Source organism: Cavia porcellus, unplaced genomic scaffold (genome assembly GCF_034190915.1).
Source record: "Cavia porcellus strain 051 isolate PalLab524CR breed Dunkin Hartley unplaced genomic scaffold, mCavPor4.1 scaffold_1, whole genome shotgun sequence".
In the NCBI taxonomy this organism is placed as follows: Eukaryota; Metazoa; Chordata; class Mammalia; order Rodentia; family Caviidae; genus Cavia; species Cavia porcellus.
In genome coordinates, this window is record NW_026947484.1 from 28,227,134 (window position 1) to 28,244,105 (window position 16,972).

Sequence of the window (16,972 nt, forward strand, 5' to 3'; positions counted from 1 at the left end):
CGCTCACAGTTGCTCATGGGGGGTGGTTGCAAGCTGTTTCTTTCTAATCAATTGACCATTTTACTGCCCAAGTTCTGAAGTGGCCAGCAGATCATAGAAAGACATCTCTTTAGGCTCCTGCTTGAAACCAGCAGCATCAGGAAGCTGCTGGCCTTGATTAAGGACCAGTTTGTTATTTCTAAAAGTTCTGTCCTTTCATGATTGCTAATTGCAATCCTATCCTCAAGGTCCAAAATTCTATCCTCAGCTTCATTTAAATGTTTTTGCCAGCTTTTTATAGAATTTTTTGTTTCTTGGATGTGTCTTTCAGTTTGTTTCATGAATTCTGTTTGTTTTCTGTATTGTTCATTTAAGGTTTCGATCAGTTTCCCATGCTCCTGTACTTTTTATATATTTCTTCTCTAGCTGTGCTGAGCAACTCCTTTACCAAAGTTGTTATTTCTGTTTTTACATGAGAGATTACTTCTAATTTGATTTCCTCTATAGCTCATGGAGTTGTTTTTTTATTTCACTTGCTATCTTTTCAGAGATTTCTGGTGTGTTGCTTTTGAAGTCTGCTATTTCAATGTCTCCTATACTTGCTCCTCATGGCCTAAATGTTTGAGATTGTAATTTGCTTTTTCATTTTGCCATTTTCCCCTTTCGAGTTAATATTTGATCCTTCAATCCCACTAGTGTCACTTGTTGGTAGTGTGTATCTTGGGGTCCTATTATAAAGTTGATGCTTGTGCAATTGCTGGGTCCCACAATGAAGAGGTAGGTCAGTCACCTGAATTCCACCTGCAGGGCTTGTTGGGTGAGTCCCATGTGCTTCCTAGGCTTATAAGCCTAAGAGTATCGATGGAAATCAACCCCTAGTTCCTACTGTTATTATGTCCTCAGGTTGTTCAGAGTCACTACATCTCCCTGTTTATAGTGTTTGTCTTGGCTGGGGCCCTACTGTGTCTCTGGGTGTTCCACAGGCCCCCTTAATTTTTTCCAGGTTGGAGGAGGTCTTGTTGGCACCCTCCTCAACCTACATGATATTCTCTGTGTGGAGAAAGGATTCACCCACCCACTTGCCAAGCTTGCTTATGGCCTACTTCTGGAGGGAGCTTCTCTGTTGCTGTTTACCCACTGAAAGTGACAAACTCTATTCCTATTTTAGGGGCAAACTCACCTCATGGATGGAAGCCTGCTGAGTTCTTACTGAGTCTCCCTTTGATGCTGCATGGTTAATCTACTGCAGTCCAAGGTTCTGGGGGGAGGTGTGGAAGCTTAAGATCAACAGCAAATACAAGGTCCAGGAGGTGGGGTGGGGGGATCCCTGATGGCAGCAGTGTGACTGCAGGGGTGCATGTCATTGGTTGGAGTTCCCAGGTCCTGAGGTGGGTGGTCAGGACTGTGGGACACGGGAGGGCCTGGTTCTGGCCCAGGCCCTTGTGCGCTTCTGGCTGGAGTTCTTTGGTCCTGTGAGGTCATCTGTGGAGATGGCTGGAATTGCAGGAAGGGCCCAGGTCTAGCCCAGCTCCATGCGTGCTGCTGGCTGGTATGCAGTATTTTTTGTCTGTATCTGTCACATATCACTTTGTATAATGTCCTTTATAGAGTTGTAAATGCAGAATCTCATTTTTCAAGACCAAATAGTATTATTATATTGCATATATGTGCTGCATTTCTTTATCCATTTCTTTACTGATAGAAATCTAGCTTGTTTTTCATATCTTGGCTGTTGTGCACAATGCTGCAATGAACATAGGAGGGCAGATCTCTTCATAAGGCAGTGAGTGCATTTCCTTTCGATACATACCCAAAGGAGGGTCTGCTGGCTTACATGCAATTTATTTTAATTTCTTTAGGATCTGCTATCCTGTTTACCAAATGGTACACCGATCTGCATCCCACCAACAGTATACTAGTTTTTCTTTTTCTCTGTATCCTCACCAATGCTTATTCTTGTTTGTCTTTTTAGAATAATGTGTCTTATTGAAATGAGGTGGTATCTCAGTGTGATTTTGATTTGCTTTGCTAACCTTATCATTTGAATTTCAGTATACAATCATGTGCTGAATACTGATATTTCAATCAATGACAAACTGCATATACAAAGATTGTCTCATAAGATTATAATGGAACTGAAAAATTCCTACTACATAGTAATATTGTACCTGTCTTAACATCTTTGTAGCACAACATATTACTCACTTGTTTGTGGGATTCTGATATATATAAACCTACTGCACTACCAATGGTATAAAAGTGCAGTGCATATAATAATGTATAACTCATAATACTTGAAAATAGTAAACACCTGTATTGCTGGTTTGTAACATAAATTTTTATTGTTTTTTTGGAGTTTACTCCTTTTACTTACAAGTTTGCTATAAAATAATGTGGTATGTTTTGCTGGCAGTAGCCTCATAATCTCATGTTTATTGTGTCAGCTTGATTGCGTTATTTTCTCTTTTGCTTGATTTGATTTTGTGTTGTTTTGTTCATCATGACCCGAGGAACATTAAGTGCTCTCTCCCCTCCCCCTCTTCCTCTCTCTCTGTCTCTCTCACACACACACACACACGCATGCAAATACTATGGTAGTCTACATGTGTAGTGGGCTGTATTTCTAGATTTGTATAAATATATTTTATGATGTTCATGCACTAAGGAAATTGTGCAACAGCACGGTTATTACAACATAGCTTCACCATTAACCAACACATTACTGTATGTGTATTATCTGCTTGAGCATCTGTTAAATTTCAAGAAACATATTTAGGGCACAGTGTGGTGGTGTACACCTACAATCCTGGCACCAGGAGGCTGAGGCAGGCCATTCACTATGAGTTTGAGGCCAACCTGGAGTACATAATTAGTTCAAAGCCATCCTGTGCTATATAGTAACACCCTGTCTCAACCCCCCCACCAAAACAAAACAAACAAACAAACAAAACAAAGCATATTTAACATGGTGATGAGTATGCTGATATTGCTGAGTTTTCAAGTGATGATTCATTAGCTATAAAAAATATTTTCATATTTTCTTTGGTTTATTATTTAACATGCTGACAGAGTAAATGAAGATTATTTCTGTATGCAGTGTTAGAGATTTTGTTTTTAGTTTTGTGGGAAGATTTTTGATAGTTTGCATTTCAATTCCCAATCTCAGTTTGAACTGCAAGCCATATATTGAACAGTGTTTAATTAGTTAAAACAGTTAAAACATGCATTTCAACTGGAAAGGTAATTGGATGGATGATATCTGTGTTAACATGTTTTATTTTGGTGTATTTATAATAGTTTGAGATAAATGAATATCTCAAAGTTGATATTAAAAAAGATGAATGAGCTAACCATTTAGCCTAAGAAATTAAAACAATATAATAAATAGAAAGTAAAAGGCACAAAATAATTAAGTGCAGAGATTAATAAACTTGGAAACTAAGCTGTAGTGGAGAAACAGACTAAAGAAGCAAAAAGTGTTTTTTGAAAAGAATTATAAATTAGACTGTCTGGTAGAGTTGATTTTTTAAAAATTAAGGGAAGAGAATACCAAAATATAAATATTTTGGAAATAAAAAGAAACTTGACATATATAACATGGGTTCCAAATGTAAGAAAATATTTGAACAACTCTATGCAGTACATTTAAAAAATTTTGTTGAAATAAGCATCACTAGGAAAATATTAATCCAAAATATGTAAGTCCAAAGCAGATTGGGGCTGGGGATTTAGCTCAGTGGCATAAGCACCTGCCTTACAAGCAGGCGGTCGTGAGTTCGATCCCTGGTACCGATTAAAAAAAAAAAAAAAAAAAAAGAATAAATCCAAAGCAGATTAAGGAAGAAATAGAAAATTGAATTATTCCATATCCATTAAAATGGAATTGGTAGTTAAAATCTTCTACCACAACTTTAGCAAGGCAACACTCAAAAAACAAAATACTACTTTCATTTTTTATATAAACTCGTTCATAGAAAAATATATAACCTTCTCTTTTTGAGGCTAGTAAATCTTAAAAGGCAGAATAAAAAGGAAAAATTATAGTGTCCCTTAACATATATGAAAAATATTAACCAAATATTAGTAAACAAAATATAGCCTTATGTAAAAAAACTGTATTATGATTAAACTGAGTTTAATAGAAGCAAGTTTTTTCAACATTGATTAAAAAACCCTCAATATAATAATTTTAACAGATCAAAGGTGAAAAAACAGTTGATAAATTCTTTACAAAAGAGAAAATAATTTACAAAAGCAAAATATTTTCTTCAGTCACATTAAAAAATGTAATTGAAGAAAATAGTGAAAAAAATGCAGAGCTGATTACGAAACACTATTGCTCTGAAAATTTAAGATGGATGTTTTAAAAGAATTGACAAAATTATATGGGAAGAAAGTACTGGTGTTAAATTAGGTTAGGGGACCTTGAGCTCGAACTAGTTTAGTCAAAAGTTAAAAAAGAAAACCTTAAAAATTGTATACTTTTTCACTGAAGGTCTATAGCTTTGTGAAGGTCTATAGCTTTTTCTTCAAGTAGGAATTCTATGAATGGAGGTCAGCTAAAAACTGTATATAAATCGCACCTGTACATTTTGACTACAATTTTCAGTTTTATGGAATATCCTTATGGAGGAGAAAGAACCTAAATAATGTGAGGTGAAATCTAAATGCAGAATAGTGTTGAACTTTTATGCTTTTGTCCTAAACTTTTAGCTCAGTATCAGTTAAGAAGATTCCTACCACGGTGGAGAAGTAGACTTTGTTGACGTGTATAACACATATTTGTTTTTTATATTTGACTGCATAAAATTATTTTTCTTTTGGGATGAATGCAGTGTCTCAGATTTCAAAATCATTTTTCAACTTTGTTTGATTTTCTTAGTTTTCAAACTTTTAAGAAACTAAAATGAAGTAATGCTCCAACATAGGGAGAACTGATATGTGTATGCATGCAGATATACAAATACATGTATATACATATACATATACATAAGCATATAGATAATTTATGATTTATATATTTATGTATGTGAACAAAATTGGTAGAAAATTAATATCTAGGCTGTATTTTTAGAACACTATTTTGAAATTATAGGTGACTTTTTTTTTTTTTTTTTTTTTAGATAGAGTCTTGCTGTGTAGTTTAGGCTGGCCTTGCATTCACTGTGTAGCCCAGGCTGGTCTTGAAGGCAGTCTTCCTGCCTCAGCCTCCCAGTGCTGGGATTGCAGGCACGTACCATCAGGCTCACGACTGAATTGTTTTTTAATGCAAATGTATCTCAACTATTTCAGATATTGCAACTATTGAGTATAATGTTTAAATGATTGTACATTTTGATGCATTAGTTTAAGTTACATTACACAGTATGAACAGCCTATTTGTATTTCTAATTTGACACTCTTAGAAAGGAGGTGAGAGGGTGGACAGGAAAAGAGGAAAAGAGGAGCTGTTAAACAAAGGGTACAATGTTTCATTCAGATAAAAGGAATGAATACTAATGATCTGTTGCCCATCATGTTGACTAATGTTAAAATACATTCTTAAACATTTCAAAATTGATGAAAGTTATATGTTCCTACCACAAAGAAAGTAGGTGAGGTGATAGATATGTTAATCTAGTTTTCTACAATGTATACATGTATACGTAGTTATGATTTGTCAAAACAATAAACAAAAACTTTTAGAAGTTAGTAATAGTCAGTATATTTAATATATAATGTTTTACTCTTTTAAATGAGAGATTTTTTTCTTATTTCAGATAACCGGATGAGGCCTCTTTTGAATTATGGTATTGCTTGGTGAGCATTTAAAAAAATTTTTGTATTATTTTTTAGAATAGTATCCAGTAGCTTATACACCTGAATTGTACTTTTGTACTACTGTTGCAGTATGTCCATGGGCTTCCTGGTTGAAGAGAGTACACCAGTTGTTTGGAGAGGCCTTATGGTAATGTCTGCTGTTGAGAAACTGTTGAGGCAGGTAAGAAAATTGCGTTAAAAATCGTTTTATTATTGGTAAGGCTGTGGTTCCTGCATTTGTTGACTGGAGAATTGTGAAAGTTTGTAGTTAAATATGAGATATTTTACAAAGCAATCCAATTGATAGGCTGAATATATAATGAGTAATGTGACATGTAATGGGTTATGTGGCACCAGAACCAATGTCACTATTGTATGATTTAATCTTTCTTGTTGCCTTTGAGTACTGAGTATCCTAAGGTCTTCCTTTATATTGTTTTTATTGCTTTCTTGAGTATGCAGTTAGAAGAACAAACAAGTAATCTGTGTTCTTTAGATTTAAGGTTAATCTCATTATGGCTCAAATTGGATTATGAAAGTAGTGCACAAATTCTTCAGATACAAAAAAATTATATAAGGTGTGCTACTTGTGATTTTGAATTGTTTTTCCTAGAAGTATAATTTAATCTAACTTTGAATATGCATACTTGCATAGTTATGTGTATAATATCTGGTCGATCAACTTTAATATGTCTTTAAGAAAAGGGCAGAACATTTCATTGGATAATGTAAGTGGATGGTTGTGTTATATGTTAATTATACTTTGCTTGGAATAAATTTTTCTCAGTGGATATGAATTTATAATTGTGTTGGTAAATATTAAAAGTAATTTGCATTTACTCTACTGAGTTACAACAAGCACCTCTAATTTATTTGGATTCTGCTTTGGGTCTAGCACCATGCTGTAAGTGGATAAATCTAGTCTTTCTTTTCTGAATTTAGGAAAACTGTCAGATAATATGGAATAATTGTGTTAATTGCCTGTGTAATACTTGTCTTTTTTTTTTTTTTTTCTGGTACTGGGTGTTGAACCTAGGCTTCACACATGCTAGGCAAGTGGTCTTATCTCTGAGCTACATCACCAGCCTAACATTATACATGTCAGTATTCAGATTTAGCTGCCCTCTTAACACATTCATCATCCTATTTTACTCAGTGATCTTACTTATCAAAAACACATCTAAGCTCTTCCGGGAGAACATGGCGGACAGATAACAGCAACTACTGGCGGCTCTCTGAAAGACTCGGCTCAGAAGCCAGGAATGGTGCGGACTAAGGAGACATAAGCAGGTGGAGATATGCTCTGCTGACTCAGGAACGAACTGGGCTGAGAGAAGCCAACTTGGAATGCGGTCCTGGTGCTAAAACAGGAACAGAAAAGACTCGGTGTGGAGGCTGGAACCGCGCCATTGTAAGCCGCGATTTGGGTTTCCCGCCGCGCGGCGGCTGGCTGCCTCTACAGCGGCTCGGCAAGGAGAGAGATGCGCAGAAGCTCTGAGAACGGCAATCTGCGAACGGCAGGGAGGCGTGCACTGACTTGTGGTGAGGTGAGTGAGAGAAACTGACACTCTACCACAGTTTGACTCCAGCAGAGGACTTTCTGGGCCCGAGCAGTCCTGCGGGAGCAGGGCGCGGTGGCGACTCCAGCCACACATCCCCCTCTCGGGCGGGATTGGTGAAAAGTGCCTGGCCTGCGTGACGCTGCCGGCGGACCTGGTAGACTGTCCCAACCCAGATCCCAGAGCCTGACGGTGGCCGGGAGGGGAGACGCGTAGGCTGCCTGGTCCATAACTCCCTGGTGCGCAGCGGTGAGCGGGAACACCTAACTGGCGCAATTCGATCAGGCTGTGGCTGACTGGGAGAGAAGCTGGGCCTCTTATATAAGCTTGCATATATAAGGAACAGAGAAGAAGAGGCAGCATGGGAAGAGGCAGCAACAAGAAAGGCTCCTCGGCCCCCAATTCTGAGAAACAGGCAATAGCAGACACCGCACCAATACACATAAGGCACCATATAGAGAGCCTCATAGACCAATTCAGGAATGAAGTTATCAACGACCTGAAGCTAGAAGTATGCAGAATAGTTAGAGAAATGCTAAGCACCACCCAAGAAAAAACAGGTGATGGAATGGAAGAACAGAAAAAAAGGGGAGAATTGTTTGATGGAGAAAACAGAGAAAGCATAGAATACGTGAAGCAGGTTCAAAGGGACTACCAAGATACTAAGAAGTCTATCGAAGACTGGCATAACAGCTTGAAAGAAACTAAGGACAGACTATCTGAACTGGAGGGCAGACTTGTAATATGGGAGAATGAAATGAAAAACTTCTTAAAAATAACAAAGAAACAAACAGCAATAATACAAAGACAAGAAGATGATAAGAGGATCCATAACTTAAGGATTAAGAACATAAAAGAAGAAGTAGGGATGCAAACAAGTGAACTACAAAAGCTACTCACAGAAATAATCCAGGAGAATTTTCCTAATTTAGCAAAAGGTAAAGATACTCAGATGTATGAGGCATACAGGACCCCAGCTACCTACAACCCAAACAGAGCAACACCCAGGCATATAATAATAAAAATTCCAGAAATTCAATACAAGAACAGAATATTAAAAGCTGTAAGAGACAAGAAACAGACCACTTACAAGGGAACACCCATCAGAATTACAGCAGATTTCTCTGCACAAACCATCAAATCACGAAGAGCGTGGGGGGAAATAATTCAAGCATTGAAAGATAATAATCTCCAGCCAAGATTGAGATATCCTGCACAACTGTCCCTGGAAATTGATGGAAAAACAAGGTGCTTCCAGGATAAAGAGGAACTGGGGGAATTTGCAACCACCAATTCAACTCTACAGAAAGTATTGCAGGATATTCTAAAAAAAGAAAAATACAAAGAACCCAGAAATAGTGGTGGGGAGGCCACAACAAATGGAGCAGAGAACAAAATGAAGAAGACAAACTGACAGCTACTGACAGAAAAAGAGCTTAACAGAAATGAGGCAGAGAAGATTTGATGATAGGAACAGCTATTTTGGAGAAAATGACATCTTAATAGGTAATGCTGATTTAGTACCATCTTGTTTTGAAGTCTCATCTAGCTTTTGTCCTTCTGTCTCCAATGGTCTAAATAGGCTGTATCTTATTGGATTTTATTATGTACGATAGTATAAGCAAAAACCTTTTAAAGACAAGGAGATTATACAGAAACCATTGTTCATTTTCTGTTAGTCGATTCTAAATACTCTGTAATGCTGTCATTCTCTTGAATGGTTTTACATTGTTTTGATATACTTAATGCTACAGTATACGAAGTTGTACTCAAGGATTTCAAAGAAAGAAACAATATGGTAACTACTTTTAGGTTAGGATTATCTGGTGGTGAAACACTATTCTGCTTAAATGGTTATGTTTTGATCTGCGCTGTTTCGTTGTTATGCCCTCTTTTATCTCAATCTCCACTCCATTATTTACTTTTTTATCTTTATCCTTTTAATTAAAGGAAAAAAATAGCAGGATATATTATAGTAACCCATTTTGACTTTTCATTACCTTGATTTAAAGCCCTGTATTACTCTCACCATCTGGTTTTTAACTGATGTTCCCCTATTCTGTTTTGCTGGATAGTATCAGGTTCGAAAGTTTAGGCATCAGCTGTGAAGATAATGAGATTCATTATGACGCCCATTCTTGTTGACTTTTAGCTATTTTTGAAGACCTACAATGTCTCCAATGTTTTGGTTTTGTCGGTTTTATTCTTTACTGTTTTGTTCAATTGTATTATAACTAATGATATAGGCAATTCTATTAGAGATAGCGGGAGACATTATGGTAACCATTGTTGATCACCTGTATTATGTTTTTACATTATCTATCATGTCCACCCTTTTGACTTGACCGATTCTGTTCTGTTTTGTCACATTTGGTTTTACTCTCTTCCAAAAAAGCAATAAGAACCGTGGGAGCAATGAAACCCAAAATGTGTAATAGTCACGGTACAAAAGAGAGGAAAAGAAAGTGCTCTAAACTATATAACTGCATGTATATTTAAGTGTATAAGATAGAAAATGATATCACAGAGTTTTATTGGATCAATGAACAGAACTGTTTGCAGTATCATTGATGGAATGTCCACTTTACAAGCTTTAATTTTGTGACTTGAACAATTATTTCTAAGATGACAATATGTAATCCATTAACTAGTGATTTCCTACTGTTCATTTTTTTTCTGTAAATCTGTATAACTTGTACCCTTTCCCTGCTTTTTTTTTTCTTTTCTCCTTAAATAAAATTAAAAAAAAAAAAAAAAAAAAAAAAAAAACACATCTAAAAAACAATATTTAGAGAACCTGGTAGTCTGGTTGAGGACTAAATGGAAATTTAGTGAAAGTGAGCTCTGACAAGTAAATTTTATAAAAGCGACAGTTCATTTTAGCAAGATCTAAAGATAACATTTTCAGTACATATACTATAAAATATCGGGGTGAAAAACAGCAAAAATAGATCTGCATATTATTTTATTGGTATACGTAGAGGCTATCTGAGGTTGTGTATGGATTTGCTCTTTCCTGTAGTCATGGTCATCTGCACCTTTTAATAGGGTCTGCAAGGGACTCTATCTTAGGACTCTACCGACTAGTGCCTGTCAACTGAGCTTCCAGTTAGGGTTTTTTCCCCTCTTTTTAATTATTTATGTATTTTTGGTGATGCTGGAGTTTGAACCCGGGGCATTATGCATTTTAGATTAATGTTCTACCACTAAGTTGTGTCCTGTAACCTCATTTTTTAATTTTAATTTTGCTTTGGAAGCAAACCTCTGCATAACTGAATTGTAGAAGGTAGTTGATTCATTGGCTGGTTTAAAAAAAAACTTAATTATATATACTGAAATACATATTGTGTATCTTTCTACTGTTGATAAACATTTGAGTTGCCTCTACTTTTTGCTTATTGTGGCTAATACTGGTATAAATACTCATATACACATTTTTAAGAATTGGACTTGCTTCACATCTGTCAATATTTGCTTTTGTCAATATCTTTAATTTTAAACATTCTAGTAGGTGTAAAATGGCATCTTGTTATGGTTTTATTTTCCTAATTATTAATGATGTTAAACCTCTCTTCGGGAGGGGTTCCGAAGATGGCGGCTTGCTAGGTCACTGGGTGGAGAGCCTCTCTGGGAAAAACAGCTCAGACTCGGGAATTTGACAACATGGAGAGAGCCGCACAAGGGGAGAGGGAGTCTTGTAACCCCAGGAGGAAACTGAAGGAAAAAGAAAAACAAGAGGAAGAGTGGAGGGCTAGAGCCGGACCTGCTCACTGCACTGAGACTGGTCCCCTGCTGTGTTGAGCGCATGTGGAGTCAGAAGATTCAAGGTTGTGCTGAAGCCACAGCTGCGATAACAGGAGTTGGTGAGTCCCAGGCCTTTGCTGGAGGACGCAGCACAGTGTGGAGTGGAGCCAAGGTGGAGAGCTGCAATAATTCTCGGTGAGTGCTGGAAATTGGGTCCTGCTGTTGGTGTGGCCAGCTGGAACACATTTTGGAGTTGGGCAGAATCTGGTGCCGTGGTGGCTTCAGTCAGTGGCCTGTGGCCCAGAGAGGACAAGTGGGATCAGCTTGGGCTGAGTGATGCCCCCAATCGGGACCCAATAGCCAGGGATGAAACTGTCCTGACTCCGTGACGTCTGCCACAGCACAGTCTAAGTTGCTGAAGGCACTTGCTGGTTGACTGGCTCAGAGAAGAGCGGTTAGTTCACAGTCCCTGTGGCACCTCAGCTAACAGCAAACTGGAGAGGGCAGCACACCCCCAGCCAGCATTCTTCAGAAAAACCCTAAATAATACAGAGAAAGCCTGAGACCTCCACTACACACCTGTCTGAAAGACACCAGAAACATGACAAGAGAAAAAAATAAGAAAAAGCCTCCAGCCACGGACCCTGGGAAAATAAGCCCTGGAGAGGTAAATACAGAAGAGCACTGGTACAGCAATCATGCAATATTGGCCACAACATCAGCGGACATAAAGAAATACCTTCGTGATCTCACAGATGAACTTAAAACTGAAATTCTAAATCAGGTGAGGCAAGATATAAAAAAGATTAACAAAAGAAATGTTAAGCCCCTCTCAAGAAGACACAGATGGAAGAATAGAGGAACCAAGAAAAGGAAGAGAAACCTTTGGTGAAGAATATAAACAAAAACTAGAATACATGAAAAAGATCCAAAGACATTACCAGAAAATTAAAAGCTCCATTGAAACCTGGCAAAATGCCTTGACAGAAACTAAGGTTAGCCTTTCAAAACTTGAAGATACATTCGCAATGTGTGATTATGAAAGAAAAGACCTCTTAAAAATAACAAGGAACCAGGAAGTAACAATTCAAGGGTAGAAGATGACCAGAGGATCTATAACTTAAGAATAAAAAATGTGAGTGAAGAAGCAAGAGTAACCACAAATAAATTACAGAGGCTATTCACAGAAATAATTAAGGAAAACTTCCTGAGCATAGGTGTCTTAGTTACTTTTTACTCATCGCTGAGACAAAATACCTGAAGCCCAAGTTGGGAAAGGAAAGGTTTATTTCTTACAGTTTTTGGAGGTTTCAGTCGACACTCAGTTGGCTCCAAGGCAGGCGGGCGTGGCTGGGCCGACATTCATGGCGGCTGCAAAATCACAAGCCAGAACCAGCAAAGAGCAAGACACACCTTCTTCCTGCCATTACATCACATCCTGGCCCACCCCTATGTGGGTGTAGCACTGACACCATCAATCCAAGCAGTAGACAATGAACCATCACAAATTCACAATGCAAACTCATGAGACCTGGGGGACACAGACATAAACCATGACAATAGGAAAACAAAATGCTATCCAGACAAAAGAGCCATGCAGAACTTCAACCAACTGGAACCAAAACAGATCTACACCCAGACATATAATAATCAAGATCCCAGAAGTCCACCACAAGAACAGAATATTAAAAGTGATCAGAGAAAAGAAGCAAATCACCTATAAAGAAAAATTCGTCAAAATAATGACAGACTTCTAAACACAAACTATCAAATCAAGAAGAGCTTAGAGCAAAGTATTCCAAGCCCTGAAAGAAAACCCTCCAACCCAGTTGATGTACCCTGAAAAACTCTTTCTCAAAATTAATGGGGAAACAAGATGTTTCCAAGACAAGGAGGAATTGTGGGAGTTCATGGCCACCAATCCAACCCTACAAAAAATACTGAAGGACATTCTAGAAAGAGAGAGAGAAAAATACTAGTATTCTAGCAACAGTGGCAGAGAGGCCTCAATGAATGGTGCAGACAGTGGATTGAAGATGAAAAGTAGACAGATAATAGCCGAAAAATAGAATAGCAGAAATGAGGCAGAGAAGGTAGGCTATAATGTCTAATATAGATAGCTTTGATACACTAACAAAAAGAAACACAGGCAGAGTAGATAAGGAGGCAGGATCTATCGAGATGCTCTGAATAGGAAATATACTCAACCTGAAAGAGAGTTAATAAACTGAAAGTCAAAGATGAGAAAACAATGCTGTATGTGACAGGGAACGAGAGAGAAATAGGGACAACTCGTCCAGGAGCTGCAGATAGATTGGAAAGTCATGATACTTTTGTGTAATGGAGAATCACACAGATTTCTTTCCAGAAGGAAGGAAAACCTTGTGACTTTAGTAAGTAAAGGAATACAGCTCAAGATCAAGTTCAGGGGTAAAAAGATTCAGCACCACTCAGATAACGGGTTGCCCCCCTAATCTAAAAACTAAAGGAGCTAGTGGGACCCAAAATATATACAAAACATCCTGAGAAAGGAAAAGATGAGGAATTGCATAAAAAATGAAGGCAGAAGACATTGTTAATAGTGTATCAGGAGTTAAAAGCCACAGTAGTCTTATTGCTCTGTTTAGTTTGATTTTATTTTGTTCCAGTCTGTCTACTCATACTAGATTTGAGAGCACAGACAGCTATCCCAAAAATAGCAGGCTATACTATGGTAACTATCCTTAATTTCCTATTAACTTAAACTGAAGCCCTGTATTACTTACATTGTCTTATTATGACTGATCTTATTTGAAGCTGGTTTTTTAGAGTGTTTTTTTATCTTGACTGATTTTATTTGAATTTGATAAGCTTTATATTATCAAGTCTCAGAGTAGAGGCAACTACTGACAAGATGTAATAAGATACCCATTCTGGTTTGATTATTAACTACTTTTCAAGTCCTACAATGTCTCCAATGTTGTGTTTTTATTAAAATTGCTGTGTAATGCTATGTTCCATTATATTATGTCTTGATAATGTAGACATTTCTATTGAAAATAACACATCACCTAATAATGTGGTTTTATATGTCTTTTTCATTTCATGTTTTTCTAGGAATTTGTTTTGTTGTCTTGTTTTGATCTGTTTTTCCCTATACAGAAAGGATAGATATACATGTAGAGATGCACACATGGGGAGAATTTCTAAACAGTTTACGGGAACAGATTATATAATGCATGATGTAATGAACAGATACTCTGAAGAAGAAGAGACGCTAAGATACCCAGTGTTAATTCTGTAGCGTTATGATATAAAATCTAGCAATACTATTATTTGCTATTCATAATGATATTAGTCTAGTCTCTTATGTTTAATTACAGCATACATAAAGATAGGGACAGCTACTTTGAAGAGAATGAGATACATTATGGCAGTCATTGTTGACTTCCCCAATGTCAGGCCTTGAAGATCTAAAAAGCCTTCATCATCCTGTTATGATTAGATTAGTTCTATAATGTTCAGTATGTATTCAACGTGTGTGAAGATGGGAACAACTATTTGGAAGACAACTAGAAACAATATGATAGACAGTGAAGATCTCCAGTGGACTTACTTTGAAATCCGTGTTTCTTAAAATTGTTTCCTTATGATCTGTTTTGCTATGTTTAATCTTACCCTCTTTAAAATAAAAAAAAGTGTTAAAAAAACCTCTCTTCATGTATGTTAGATCTTGTTATACTTCTGTGAAATATCTGATTGCCTTTTAATCACATCTTTTTTCTTCCCAATCAGATTTTATTGGTACATTGTAGGTATATATAATGAAAACATTCATAGAGAATTTGTACCTGTACATGATATAACTTCTTTCTTTCCTTCAACCCCTCCTGCCCTTCCAATTTATAAAAGCTTTGTTTCCATTTCTTCCTTCTTTTCTCATTTTAAAACTTTTCCTGGTACTGCAAAACAACAGCAGCAACAACAAACTTTTCCCTTCTTTTCTTTTCCCCTGCCACCTTCCTTGTTCCCCTCTCCATTTGATCATTTTCTTCCTGTTTCACAGTATCTCTTATACATTTTGGTTCTTATTTACAGTTTCAGTTTCTCACACATGAGAAACAAGGTTTTTCCACCTGTGTCTGATTTATTTAACTTAAGAGTATAGTCTCAAAGTTCATCAGTGTTCCTTAGAAATGTCCCAACTTATCCTTCTTTTTGTCAGAATAGTACTACATTATATACAAAAATACATTTTTATCCCTTCACCAGTTGATGAGCATTTGATTTTTTCCCCAAGATTTGGCTACTACAAAATGTGCCACTGTAAACACGAGTGTACATATATCACTGTGGTATAATATTTTTAATTCTTTTGGGAAGATACCAAGAAGGAGAATAGCTGGGTCAAATGGAATGTAGTTTTAATGTTTTAAGGAATCTCCAAACCGATTTCCACAGTGGCTACATCAGTCCAAGCTCCTATCAACAGTGGAGAACAGTTCCTTTTTCCTCACAGCCTGGCCAGCATTTTTTTTGGTTGATTTCTTGATAATAGCCATTATTTGGGGGGTGAAATAGAATCTCAGCTTTGTTTTAATTTGCATTTTATGAATGACCCATGATGTTGAACATTGTTTTCATGTATTTATTTGTCATTTCTACTTCTTCAGGTGAGACGTATGTATTCTTTTCAGATGTCCATTGTTGAATTGGGTCTTTAAATATGGTAGGTCTGATTTTTTGTGAGTTCTTTATATGTTTTCAATAGTAATTCTTTGTCTGGGGAACAGCTGGCAAAATTTTTTCCCAGTCTGTGGGTTGTCTCTTCACTCTGGTGGTTTCTTTTACTGTGCAAAAACTTTAAAAAGATGATATCCCAGTTGTTGATTCTTTGTTATAGTTCTAGGCAGTCAAGGTTTTGTTCATAATGTCTTTGTCTGTACCATTGTGTTCAAGAGTTCTACCTAGCCTATCTTGCAGCAGATTGAATGTTTCTGTATTAATATTTAGATGTTAGATCCATGCTAATTTTAGCTTAGTGCATAGTGAAAGACATTGGTCCAATTTTAATTTTCAGCATGTGCAAAGCCAGTTTTTCCAGCACGATTTATTAAAGAGGCTATCTTCTAGGGAATGGTTGTCACCTTTGTCAAAGGTCAGATGGTTAAGTATGTCTGGAATTGTTTCTGCATCTTTGAATCTGATCCATTGATCCTTGGGTCTGGTTTTTTTTTTTTTTTTTTTTTTAAATCACAGTAGCCTTGTAGTATAGTTTCAAGTCAGGGATTTTGATGCCCCCTACCTTGCCTTTGTTGCCTAGAATTGCCTTTATAGCTCTTGGTTTCTTCTGGTTCCAAATGAATTTTAGGACTCTTTTCTCTAATTCCACAATATATGCTGTTGTAATTTTGATTGAAATTACATTAAACCTGCATAAAAATTTTGGGAGCCTTGTCATTTTCACTATATGGTTCTTCCTATCATGAAAGATGTTGGTTCCCTAATTTATTTCTCAGTAAGTATGTTATTTGTGTACAGGAAGGCTATTGATTTTTGAATGTTGACTTTGTATCTAGCTACACTGAGTTTGCTTAATATATTTAGAAGTCTTATAATGGGGTTTTGGGGGTCTTTTTTTTTTTTTAACCTAAAAGTACCAGGGAGTCTTTTTTTTTTTTTTATTTAAGGAGAAAAGAAAAGAAAGAAAAAAAAAGCAGTGAAGGGGTACAAGTTATACAGATTTACAGAAGAAAAAAATGCGCAGTAGGAAATCACTAGTTAATGGATTACATATTGCCGTCTTAGAAATAATTGTTCAAGTCACCAAATTAAAGCTTGTAGAGTGGACATTCCAACAATGATACTGCAAACAGTTCTGTTCAATGATCCAATAAAACTCTGTGATATCA

At 36.7% G+C, this 16,972-nt stretch overlaps 1 protein-coding gene and 1 non-coding gene across 4 annotated transcripts in view; one reads left to right on the forward strand and one right to left on the reverse strand.

Annotated features, from left to right (window-relative positions):
* Nubpl (NUBP iron-sulfur cluster assembly factor, mitochondrial) overlaps positions 1–16,972 on the forward strand; it is a 239,322-nt gene that overhangs the window by 75,574 nt on the left and 146,776 nt on the right. For all 3 annotated transcript variants that reach the window (XM_013147006.3, XM_063246482.1, XM_003464764.5), the window contains 2 exons: positions 5,739–5,778; positions 5,869–5,959. In XM_013147006.3, coding sequence (XP_013002460.1) covers positions 5,739–5,778; positions 5,869–5,959 — 131 coding nt within the window. The remainder of the gene's footprint in view (positions 1–5,738; positions 5,779–5,868; positions 5,960–16,972) is intronic.
* On the reverse strand, positions 32–168 carry LOC111755432 (small nucleolar RNA SNORA2/SNORA34 family). Its single transcript, XR_002789984.1, has one exon. It is a non-coding gene; the product is annotated as a small nucleolar RNA SNORA2/SNORA34 family (small nucleolar RNA).